Source organism: Dipodomys merriami, unplaced genomic scaffold (assembly GCF_024711535.1).
Source record: "Dipodomys merriami isolate MVZ:Mamm:240054 unplaced genomic scaffold, mDipMer1.0.p SCAF_13, whole genome shotgun sequence".
Classification (NCBI taxonomy): Eukaryota; Metazoa; Chordata; class Mammalia; order Rodentia; family Heteromyidae; genus Dipodomys; species Dipodomys merriami.
This window is the reverse complement of record NW_027202604.1, coordinates 967,749-980,224: the sequence shown is the minus strand read 5'-3', so window position 1 is coordinate 980,224 and position 12,476 is coordinate 967,749. Positions and strand designations below refer to the sequence as shown.

Below are 12,476 nucleotides of genomic sequence, written 5' to 3'. Positions count from 1 at the left end.
TTTTTAAAATGGAAAACCAAAACCAAATGTGATTTTTTTGTTTTTTTGTTTTTTTGGGTCCGGTCGTGGGGCCTGAACTCTGGGCCTGGGCACTGTCCCTCAGCTCTTCAGCTCAAGGCTAGCGCTCTACCACTTGAGCCATAGCTCTACTTCCGGCTTTTTTCTTTTTGCTTATGTGGTGCTGAGGAATCAAACCCAGGGCCTCATGCATGCAAGGCAAGCACTCTACCACTGAGCCATTTTCCCAGCCCCCAAATGTGATTTTTTTTTAAATAATTTTTTTTTGTTGTTGTTGGTCATAGGGCCTGTACTCTGGGCCTGGGCGCTGTCCCTCAGATCTTCAACTGTAGACTAGCGCTCTACCACTTGAGCCACAACGCCACTTCTGGCTTTTTTCTTTTTTTTGCTTATGTGGTGCTGAGGAATTGAACCCAGGGCCTCATGAATGCAAGGCAAGCGCTCTACCACTGAGCACCTTCCCAGCCCCCAAATGTGATTTTTTTTTAAATGCAGGAATAAAAATGTTAGATGGCTGGTCACTGGTGTTCCATGCTTGTGATCTTAGCTAATCAGGAGTCCGAGATCTAAGGATCAAGGTTCAAGGCCAACCATGGCAGAAAAGTTCAAGAGACTTATCTGCAATTAATCAGCAAAAAACCCAGAGTTGACACAAGGGTTAAAGGTAGGATCATGAAATGATTATGAATAATACCTGTCATCAGGAGGGTAGTCAAAAGTAGACTAAATTTAAGCAGGGTTCCCAAGATGATCTCTTTCTATACAGATTTCACATGAATGTACCAAGCTCTGTTTTAAATGCTTCTAATTTTCAATATAGTTCATCTCTATGACAACCTTATGAGGAAACAATCCTCTCTAAAGTGTGTGATGGGGTGTATATATGCGAAACAGAAAGAGAAAGCCTAGTGCTGGGATTTGAACCCTAAAGACCAGCTGTAGAGTCCATAGTCCAAACCACAAGCTATTCTGGTTTCCAGTAGCTCACTTTTCCCAGCTCTCCTGTACCTGTCCTGTCTCCTTAATCTTCCAGACTTTACTGCTTTCAAACTTGATATCCAGTCATTCTGAAACCCTCAGTAGTGCCTACTGCTTCCTGATCAGTCTTCCTGTCTGACAATCCAAGGATAGTCAGCTGACAGTCCATTTTGAAATTCTCTCTGTGATCTGGTTGCAGTCCTTCTCGGTGAGATTTTTGGCTTTCACTATAGCCTGCATCAACATTTCCCTTTATAGAATTCTTTTTTACTTTGTGCCAATATTGGGGTTTGAACACAGGGCCTTAGCTTTCCTACTCAAGAATGGTACTCTACCATTTGAGCCACAGGTTCACTTTTGGCTTTTGGCTGGTTTAACGGGAGATAAGAATCTCACAGACCTCCTGCCTGCACTAGCTTTGAAACAATCTTCAGATCTCAGCCTCCTGACTAGCTAGGATTACAGATATGAGACATTAGTACCTGGCTAGGATTTTATATTAGATCACTCTGAAGATTAAAACAACCTTGCGCAGCTACTAGAGCCACTCTAAAATGTTTTTGTAAAAAGACAGCAAAAACAGGGCCTCTACTTGATAGAAACATGAACAGTTTTAAAACTGCTCTAGGCCTCCTGCCTTCCTGACAAGCTTTCAAAAGTGACTTTACATTGTTTCCATTCATGTGGCAAAACTACACTACATTAATATTTTTATATTGGACTATTAAATTTTCACGAGATAGAACTGCACTGTGGTGAAAATCATTGTTGGATTGTTATATTTTGTACCCTTGCCAGTAGTACCATGCCCCATACTGTTACATTTTATTGCATTGTTGGATAGAGACAATGTTAAATTGTTCTAAATCAAAAAATCTCTCTCTTTTATTAGCCTGTGAGCTATTGTTACAACCAGACAACCTGGCCTGTAAACCCTGTAAGTAGAGCTGTTCTTATCTATGTTGTCCCTGGGATGGTATCCTGCCTGAGCTTCCTCTGGGCTGCCTCTGAGTCCTTCAAGATACTGACTCTGAGTCTTCCTCTCTCCTAGTCTGGAAGCCTCGGAACCTGAACATCACCCAGCATGGTTCAGATATGCAGGTGTCCTTCGACCATGCTCCACACAGCTTTGGCTTTCATTTCTTCTACCTTCATTACAAGCTCAAGCATGAAGGACCTTTCAGGAGAAAGACTTGTAAGCAGGTAAGCAATCATGTGATGTCAAGAGCCCAGTGTGTTTCAGAGTGATTCCTCGGCCCTGGAATCCACATGGCACAATATGAACTGTTGTCTCTGATGGTCAGTAGATATTGAATAATGGTTATTGCTAGATATGTCTCTTTTATTGTTGTCCTATTGTTCCTTCCTCCCTGGTTATTTACTTCTCAGCTGTTTACTAATGGATCAAATGAATTCATATTTATTTCTTGTGGTTTTTTTTTTTGTATATGTAAATTTTGGGGTTTTTTTGGGGGGGATTATTAGGGTTTTTTTGTTTTGTTTTTTTTTTGGCAGTCGTGGGCCTGAACTCTGGGCCTGGGAGCCAGCCCTCAGCTCTTCAGCTCAAGGCTAGCATTCTACCACTTGAGCCACAGGGCCACTTCCAGCTTTTTCTGCTTATGTGGTGCTGAGGAATTGAACCCAGGGCCTCACGCGTGCATGCGATGCAAGCACTCTACCACTGAGCCATCTTCCCAGCCCTTGTTACGTGTTTTGTTTGATACTGTGCTTTGAACTCAGGGCCTTTCACTTGGCAAATTGCTCTACCACTTAAGCCACTTGTCCAGCCCTATTTGTTTTTGTCTTGTTCAATGTGGTAAACATTCATCAGATCTCAACTTTGAGGCAGATAATTAGGCTTTCTTTTCTCTAAATCCTTACAACTGCATGAAACAAAGACTACTGTCATACTCTTACCCCCTGCTATCTTTACCTTTGGGAAACCAAGGAAGTCACTTGACTTGCTCAAGGTCACACAGAAACACCACTAACCAAACCACAAGCAATTTAAATACTGTACCATTGACTTTATCATAGGTGAAAGTTAAATAGAAACTCAGCCATCAAAATCTGAAACTAAGCTGATCAGAGGAGTAGGAATGTTTCATGGCAGTATAAAGGATGATCAGATCACTCCCTGCAAGTACCGAGAGATTTTTTTGCTTCTGCTTTTTGTTGTTGTTTTTCCAATTTACTCTATTGTTTTACAGTTGATATATGGCGGGTTACCTTTACATACATCAGAAAATAAATACATCTCCTATTGCATAGTGTCATCTGTTCCCTCAATCACTCCCATTCCCTATCTCCTATCTCCATCCATGAGTTGCATAGTTCACTTTCATCAGTGTCCAGTGCAGCCAGTGCACTCCACTGCCACACATTTTCATCCTTTTCCCTTGGATTCTATACCCTCCCCCCCATCATCCCTCAGATATAGATGTAGATGGAATATATCCTATACAAGATAAAGAATACAGAGTCAACAAAAAAAGAAAAAACAAATTAAGAAAAAAAATTATTTGTTTCCATATCTTTGGAGTTTGTTTCAGTATGTATATTATTTTATATACATATAAGGGGCACTTGGTTATTGCACCTTTGTGATTCTCTCCTCAGATTCTGTTTTTGTGATTCTCTTTTGGTCCCACTGTATGCGGGTATCTAGAATTCTCTGTATTTTGTCATATCCCAGTGCCTTGTAGATACAATTACTGTATATCAGGGAGATCACGCACTGTTTGTCTCTCTCATCCTGGCTTACCTCGCTTAATATGATTTATTCTAGTTCCATCCATTTCCCTACAGATGATATTTTATTCTTTCTAAAAAATGGCTGTGTATGGAAGTGGTGCTGTAGCTCAAGTGGTAGAACGCTCGCCTTGAGCTGAAGAGCTGAGGGACAGCGCCCAGGCCCAGAGTTCAGGCCCTACGACCAACCAAAAAAAAAAAAAAAAAAAATGGCTGTGTTAAATTCCATTGTATCTAAGTACCGCATTTTTTAGATCTGCTCATCCATTGTGGGGCATCTGGGCTATTTCCATATTTTAGCTATTGTGAATACTGCAGCAATGAACATGGATGTGCAGGTGTCTTTATCATATCCTGGCTCATGATGCTTAAGTAGATGTCCAGGAGTGGTACAGCTGGGTCATAAGTAAGGTCTATGTTTTTTGAGGAATCTCCAGACTGCTTTCCATAGTAGTTGTACTAGTTTACATTTCCACTAGCAGTGAAGTAATGTTCTTTTGTCCCCATATCCCCGCCAGCATTTGTTGTTAGAATTGAAAATCTTGGCTAATCTAACTGGTAAGATGGTATTTCGGGGTTGTTTTGGTTTGCATTTCCTCTATGGCCAGGGATGATGAGCATTTCTTCATGTGTTTCTTTTACCTCTTTTTTTTTTTTTTTTGAGGGGGCGGGGGTTGGTCATGGGGATTGAATTCTAGGTGCTGTCCCTGAGCTATTCAGCTCAAGGCTAGCGCTCTACCACTTGAACCACAGAACCACTTCCGGTTTTCTGGTGATTTTTTTGGAGACAAGAGTCTCATGGACTTTCCTGCCCAGGCTGGCTTTGAACTGCAATCCTCAGCTCTCAGCCTCCTGAGTAGCTAGGATTACAGACATGAGCCACTGGGGCCCAGTTCCTCATGTGTTTCTTTGCCATTTGTACCACTTCTTTGGAGAAGTCTCTTTTTAGCTCCCTTGCTCATTTAGTAATATGTTTATTAGGTTTGGGAGGGGATACTTTCTTGAGCTCCTCATATATATTGGCTATTAGGTTTATGTCTGATATATTGCTGGTAAAGATATTTTCCCAATTCGTTGGCTGTCTTTCTAGCTTAGTAACCATGTCCTTAGCTGTGCAGAAACTTTTATATTTATTTATTTATATTTATTTATATTTATTTATTTATTTATTTATTTATTTATTTATTTATTTATTTATTTATTTATGTCAATCATGGGGCCTGACCTCTGGGCCTGGGCACTGTCCCTAAGCTCTTCAGTTCAAGGTTAGCACTCTACCACTTGAGGCACAGGGCCACTTCCTGCCTTTCCTGCTTATGTGGTGCTGAGGAGTCAAACCCAGGGCCTCATGCATGCAAGGCAAGCACTCTACCACTGAGCCACCTTTCCAGCCCAGAAAGTTTTTATTTTAATGTAGTTCCACTTGTTGAGTCTCTCTTATTTGTTATAACCCTGGGACTCTTATTCAGGAAGTTTCTGCCTATACCTATAAGGTCTAATTCTCTCTTGCAGTAGTTTCAGAGTTTCAAGTCTGACATTGAGGTCTGAATTGATGTTGGTATATGGTGACAAGCAGGGATCCACTTTTAGTTTTCTGCATGTGGCTGCCCTGTTTTCCCAACAAAAAATTTTGAAAAGGCTATGTTTTTTCCATGTATAGCTTTGGCTCCCTTGTTGAATATCAGATGATTGTAAGTATGTGGTTTTATTTCTGAGTCTTTTAATCTGTTCCATTGGTTTTTGGGTCTATGTTTTTTTTTTTCCTTTTTTGCTGGGGGGCCCGGTCGTTGGGCCTGAACTCTGGGCCTGGGCGCTGTCCCTCAGCTCTTCAGCTCAAGGCTAGAACTCTACCACTTGAGCCACAGCACCACTTCTGGCTTTTTTCTTTTTGCTTATGTGGTGCTGAGGAATCGAACCCAGGGCCTCAGGCATGCAAGGCAAGTGCTCTACCACTGAGCCACCTTCCCAGCCCTATGGGTCTATGTTTGTGTCAGTACCAAAATGTTTTTGCTATTATGGCTCTGTAGCAGAGTTTGAACTCTGGTATTGTGATACTTACTGCATTGTTTATTTTGCCTAGAATTGATTTGGCTATTCTAGGTCTTTGGTTGTTCCATATGGTTTTTTAAAAAATTGTTTTCTCTATCTCAGTAAAGAATGTCATTAGGATTTTGATGGGGATTGTATTGAATTTGTATATTTGTTTTTGGCAGTATGGTCATTTTTCACAATATTGATTCTACCTATCTATAAACATAGAAGATCTTTCTATTTCCTGGTATGCTCTTTGATTTCTTTCTTAGATTTTTATAGTTTTTGCTATAAAGATCTTTTACATCTTTGGTTAGGTTGATTCCTAGGTATTTTTCTTTGTTGAGGTCATTGCAAATGGAGTTGTTTTCATAATTTCCCTTTCTCCTGTTCATTGTTGGCATACAGAAGGGCTACTGATTTGTTGGTTAATTTTGTATCTTGTTACTTTGCTGAAGTGGTTGATTAGCTCTAGGAGTTTGGGGGTATAGCTTTTAGGTCCTTTAGTATTAGATCATGTCATCTACAAATAGTTAATTTCTTCTTTCTCTATGTGAATCCCTTTAATATCCTTTTCTTGCCTTAGTGCTCTGTCTAGGAATTGCAGAACTATACTGAAGAGGAGTGGAAAGTGTGGGCATCCTTACCTTGTTCCTGGTTTTAAGGGAAATGATTTTAGTTTTTCCTCATTTAGTATGTTGATTGGTCTGCCATACTAAAAACATTTATTGTTTTAAGGAATGTTCCTTCTATTCCTAGTTTCTCCAAAGCTTTTAACATGAATGGATGTTGTATTTTGTCAAAGACTTTTTCTGCATCAATTGAGCTGATCATGTGGTTCTTGTCCTTGGCTCTGTTGACTTGGTTCCATTATTAATTTGTGTATGTTAAACCAGCCTTGCATCTGTGGGATGAAGCCTACTTGGTAATAAAGTATGATTTTTATATTTGTTTCTGAATTCTGTTGGCTAATTTTTGTTGTTGTTCGTAGGGCTTGAACTCTGGGCTTGGGCGCTGTCCCTGCGCTCTTTAGCTCAAGGCGAGCGCTCTACCACTTGAGCCACAGTGCCACTTCTGGTTTTCTATTGCTTTATTGGAGATAAGAGTCTAGTCTCATGGACTTTCCTGCCCTGGCTGGCTTTGAACTGCGATCCTCAGATCTCAGCCTCCTGAGTAGCTAGGATTACAGGCGTGAGCCATGGGTGCCTGGCTTGGCTAATTTTTTATTGAGGGGCTTTGCATCTGTGTTCATCAGAGAAATTGGTCTATAGTTCTCTTTTTTTGTTGTTGTTGTTGGATATTGGCTTCATAGGATGAGTTTGGATTGCTCTCTCTGCTTGGGGAGAATTGGTATTAGTTCATCTTTAAAAGTATTACAGAATTCAGTGGTGAATCCATCTGGGCCTGGGATTTTCCTTGTTGGAACACTTCTAATTACTTCCTCTATCTCTCTATTATTGGTTAGTTGAGTTGGTTTGTATCTTAAATCTTCATGGTTCAGTTTAGTTTGTATGTTTCTAAAATTTCTAAAATTTCATCCATTTCTTCTAGGTTTTCCTTCCTTCCTTCCTTCCTTCTTTCTTTCTCTTTCTTTCTGAGTAGGTTTTGGAGGTAGTCCTTTATAATCATTTGGATTTCTTGGATGTTTGTTGCAATATTTCCTGTGGCATCTCTGATCTTGTTGGTTTGAATTTCCTCTCTTATTCTTATTTATTTATTTATTTTGCTGGTCGTGGGGCCTGAACTCTGGGCCTAGGTACTGTCCCTCAGCTCTTCAGTTCAAGGCTAGTACTCTACCACTTGAGCCAGAGTGCCACTTCCAGACTTTTCTGCTTATGTGGTACTGAGGAATCGAACACAGGGACACAGGGCTTCATGCATGCAAGGCAAGCGCTCTACCACTGAGCCACCTTTCTCAGCCCCTCTTCCCTTATTTTTTGTTTAATTGATTTTATGTATCTTCTTTTAGTTTCTATTTTATTGATTTCTGCCCTTATCTTTGCTATCTCTCTCTATTAGTTTTAGATTTGAATTTTCTTGTTTGTCTAGCAGTTTTAATGGCATCATGAGGTTATTTACTTGAGCTGTTTCTGTTTTCTTTATGTGTGTATTTAGCGCAGTGAACTTGCCTCTCAGCACTGCTTTTGCTGTATCCCAGAGGTTCTGTTGTAATGTTTTCATTTTCATTGAATTGTAAGAACTTTCTGATTTCTTCCTTAATTTCTCTATGACCCAGGTGTTATACAGTAGTGTATTATTCAGCCTCATCCTACTTTCTGCAGAATGTTTTGTGTTGAGAACTAGTTTGATTCCACTGTGATTGGATAGGATGCAAGGAATTATGCCAATCTTCTTGTATTTGCTTAGGTTCAGTTTTGGAGAATGTTCCATGGGCTGCTGAGAAGAATGTGGATTGGGTCATTGTTGGGTGGAATACTTTGTAGATTCTGTTAAGTTCATTTGGGTAATGGTGTAATTTGATTCAGAGGATTCTTTGCTTGTCTTTTGTGTTAATGACCTGTCCTTTGGTGAGAGCAGAGTATTAAAACCTTTCACTAGGGCTGGGAAGATGGTTCAGTGGTAGAGTGCTTGCCTTGCATGCCTGAGGCCCTGGGTTTGATTCCTCAGCACCACATAAGCAAAATGAAAAAAGCTGGAAGTGGCACTGTGGCTCAAGTGGTAGAGTGCTAGCCTTAAGCTGAAGAGCTGAGGGACAGCGCCCAGGCCCAGAGTTCAGGCCCCACAACTGGACCAAAAAACAAACAAACAAACAAAAACCTTCTACTATTATTGGGTTGTAGTCTATCTTGTTCTGTAAGTCCAAAAGTGTTTAACAGATGTAGGTGCTCCATTGTTCAGTGCATAAAAATTGACCACTGTGATTACCTCTTCATGGATCATTACCTTTATTAAAATGTAATGACCTGCCTTGTCTCTGATTTTAATGAAAAGTCTACTTATCAGATATCAATATAGCTACCCCACCATCTTGCAGGGTGCATTTCCATGGAAGATCTTTTTCCATTCCTTTGAGTTATGTTTTTATCTTTGTGAGATGGGTCTCTTGGAGACAACATAGGATGGATCTTGTTTTTTGTTCCAATTGCTATTCTTTTCTTTTGATTGGGGAATTGAGTCCATTAATGTTTAGGGTTATTATGGAGAGATGAGTCATTTCTTGTCCTTTTGTTGATTTCCTGTATTTTGCCTCTCTCCCTTTCCTGTGTTTACTAACTTGGTTTTCTAGTGATTTTTGTCTGTTTCCTTGACTTTGTTTTCTTCAGATTGTATTCCTCCCTTTAGTATTCTTTGTAATGCTGGTTTAGTGTTCATGAATTCCTTTAATTTTTGTTTGTCATGGAAGGTTTTAGTTTCACCATCTAATGTAAGTGATAGCTTCCCTTGGTACACTTGTTTGGATTGGCAGTTGTTGATCCTCAGGGCTTAAATTATACCATTCCAGGCTCTCCTTGTGTTGATGGTTTGTATGGAGAGATCTGCAGTGATTCTGATTTTCTTTCCATTGTAATACAGCTCCTTTGATTTTGCAATATTTAGAAGCAATGTCTAATGTTTTTATTATGATGTGTGTAGAAGTGTTTCTTCTTGGATCCTGTCTAGTAGGGGTTTGATATACTTCTGTTAGGTGGGTGAGATTTTTCTCTCTTAAGATTGGGGGGGCTGGGAAGGTGGCTCAGTGGTAGAGCACTTGCCTTGCATGCCTGAGGCCCTGGGTTCTTGGGTTCGATTTCTCATCACCACATAAGCAAAAAGAAAAAAGCCAGAAGTGGCCCTGTGGCTCAAGTGGTAGAGCGCTAGCCTTGAGTTGAAGAGCTGAGGGACAGCGCCTAGGCCCAGAGTTCAGGCCCCACGACCAGACCCCCCCCCAAAAAAAAAAAAAGATTGGGAAGTTCTCTTTTATTACTTTATTGAGTACGTTTTCAATGTGTTTAGTTTTGAATTCTTTCTCCTGATCAATCCTGACTATACATAAATTTGATCTCTTAACTGAGTCTGCCAGTTCTTGGATTTCCCTTTGGTAGGTTCTGAGTGTTTTTTTCATACCTTTGACTTTTTGTTCTAGCCCCTCTATTTTATCCTTGATTCCTAATAGTCTATTTTCCATTTCACTTATTCTGTTACCATGGATTCCACTATGGTTTGTATTGTGAAATTTTAACCTTTTATGCCTCCAGTTCTTTTTGAGATCAATTTTCACAGTGTTAATTTCATCTTTTAATTTTCTATTTTTGTCTCTTTGGGAGTCCTGTATCTTCTTTATTATTTTGTCTGTGTAACCTTGAAATTGTTTTTGGATATCCCTGTTTTATTTCAACAGCCAGTTGTTTCACCATTTCTTTGATGATCCTTTTGTCTTCCATCTTTTCTCCTTTATTCTCACTAGGGTCCTTCTCTGGATTGTTGTTGGCTTTTGTATTTGGTTTGTTGTCTTGATTGTTCATGAATCTTGTACTGTTCCATTGTCATTTATGCATTTGGGTTCAGAGATTGTCAGTGCCATGGACCAGGCTTGGCCTGTTTGTGCCCAACAGGTGGCTGGACTGCTTCACATTGGGTGGATTAGCCAATACTGGGTCCCTGGAACAGCAAGCATCTGTGCATGTACTTGGCCCTAGGCTATCTTAAAGGAGCACCATCCAGTGGTCCACAGCAGTGGCTAGGAGGCTTATATTCCAGCCTCTAGGATGGATGGATGCACACCTCTTGGCCTCTGGAGTGTGTGCATGCTTTGTGGCTCCCAACCAGGGAGTGGTTGGTCTCCCTGCAACGGGGAGCTTAGGCCTGTCTGCTGTGAAGGGCTGGGGAAATTAGATTGAGGGATGGGCATGAGGTTTTGGAAGAGGTGGGTTCCTGGCAAGTGCAGGATTTTGTCTATGTTGTTTTCAAATAGATGTGGTTTCCCTGCCAATAGCCGGGGCTGTGGCAGCTGCAGTGTCCTAGTGTGCCTACGGCCGCCCCCCGCCCCCATCCCCTCCCCTGTATGAGTCCTAGTGGCCTCCTGCTGGAAGCCAACAGGTGGGGTGGGGGGATGAAGGCTCTGGCCTCTTTGTCCTCTTCAAGTGTGGTGCCCCTTCTTGGAGGGAGGGGTCTGGGCCAATCTTTGTGGGTCACTATCATGGGGTGAGAGTGCCGGGCAGGGTATTTACTGATCCTGGAAATGGATGAGGTCTGACTGGTGGTATGGTGGCAAATCTCTGTCTGAATGCTGCCATTAGGGTCTGGTGTCCCTGGTGGCCGCTGGCCACTCCCAACACCCAGCTGAGGAGTTGGTCCTGCCACATGGCCACCAAGCTGTGGAGCCTTCCTCAGAGCTCTGCTGCAGTTGTTTGTGGGCTGGCCTGTGGAGCCCTGGGAGCTCTTCTGATCTGGGTGTCCCAGTGGTGTGCTGCTGGTTTCTATCTCTTTCTGCACTGTTCTGCTCCAGCGCTGTGGGAGTTTTCTGCATCTGAATGTGGGTGCTGTAGTCTGCTCCTCGGTCCTGGAGTCCCAGGCAGTCACGGGGGCCGCTTTTGTGGTTGCTAGTGTGAGATGAGGGAATGGGGGAGGGCTGTTGGCAATTTTCCATCCTTATGTGTCCAAGTTATTAGTTTTTTTTTTCAGTTCCTGTGATTTTCTGCTTGTTCATATATTTGTTGTTGTTATCTCTTAAGGAGAACTGAGTGTTAGCACCCCAAATCTCTGGTTAGAGAGTGCTAGGATGATTCTCTATTATAGTTTGGCAGCCATCTTCCTGTCTCCAACAAAGTTTTTTGATCATTGTGGAAAACTCAGTTTCATCTTGAACCTTTTTTTTTTTTTTTGGTCAGTCGTAGGACCTGAACTCTGGTCCTGGGCACTGTCCCTCAGCTCTTTAGTTCAAGGCTAGTGCTCTACTACTTGAGCCACAGCGCCAGTTCTGGCTTTTTCTGCCTATGTGGTGCTGAGCAATCAAACCCAGGGCCTCATGCATGCAAGGCAAGTACTCTACCACTGAGCCACCTTCCCAGCCCATCTTGCTTGTTCTTATGTGTGTTGGTTACTGTCCTAACTTGGCTGGCCCACTGGCTCTCACCTTTGTCATTGAACCTCTTTGACCTTCTATTCAAGGTAAAATTCTGACAAATAGGGGCTAGGAAGGTGGTTCAGTGGTAGAGTGCTTTCCTTGCATTCATGAGACTGTGGGTTTGATTCCTCAGCACCACATAAGCAGAAAAAGCCGGAAGTGGTGCCATGGCTCAAGTGGTACAGTGCTAGCCTTGAGCTGAAGAGCTGAGGGACAGCGCCCAGGCCCAGAGTTCAGGCCCCCACAATTGACAATAAAAAAAGAAAAGGGGGCTGGGAAGGTGGCTCAGTGGTAGAGCGCTTGCCTTGCATGCATGAGGTCCTGGGTTCGATTCCTCAGCACCACATAAGCAAAAAAGAAAAAAAAAGCCGGAAGTGGCCCTGTGGCTCAAGTGGTAGAGCGCTAGCCTTGAGCTGAAGAGCTGAGGAACAGCACCCAGGCCCAGAGTTCAGGCCCCACAACCGGACCAAAAAAAAAAAAAAAAAAAAAAAGAAAGAAAAGAAAAGAAAAAAATAATTCTGACAAATATAAGTAAAAGTGCGTATCTTCAAATGAAATATTCCTGTTGAAGGCATCACCCATTGACGGCATCACCCACTAAGCACAGGAGCTATCTAGATAGAGCTATCAGATA

The 12,476-nt window shown here is 41.8% G+C and overlaps 1 protein-coding gene and 1 long non-coding RNA gene across 2 annotated transcripts in view; one reads left to right on the top strand and one right to left on the bottom strand.

Moving 5' to 3' along the window:
- Window positions 1-12,476, top strand: part of Il17rd (interleukin 17 receptor D) — a 90,910-nt gene that overhangs the window by 56,135 nt on the left and 22,299 nt on the right. Inside the window, exons 6-7 of the mRNA XM_070018477.1 lie at window positions 1,889-1,933; window positions 2,048-2,199. Coding sequence (XP_069874578.1) covers window positions 1,889-1,933; window positions 2,048-2,199 — 197 coding nt within the window. The remainder of the gene's footprint in view (window positions 1-1,888; window positions 1,934-2,047; window positions 2,200-12,476) is intronic.
- Window positions 1-12,476, bottom strand: part of LOC138824603 (uncharacterized) — a 33,589-nt gene that overhangs the window by 13,447 nt on the left and 7,666 nt on the right. The gene's annotated exons all lie outside the window — the stretch shown is intronic.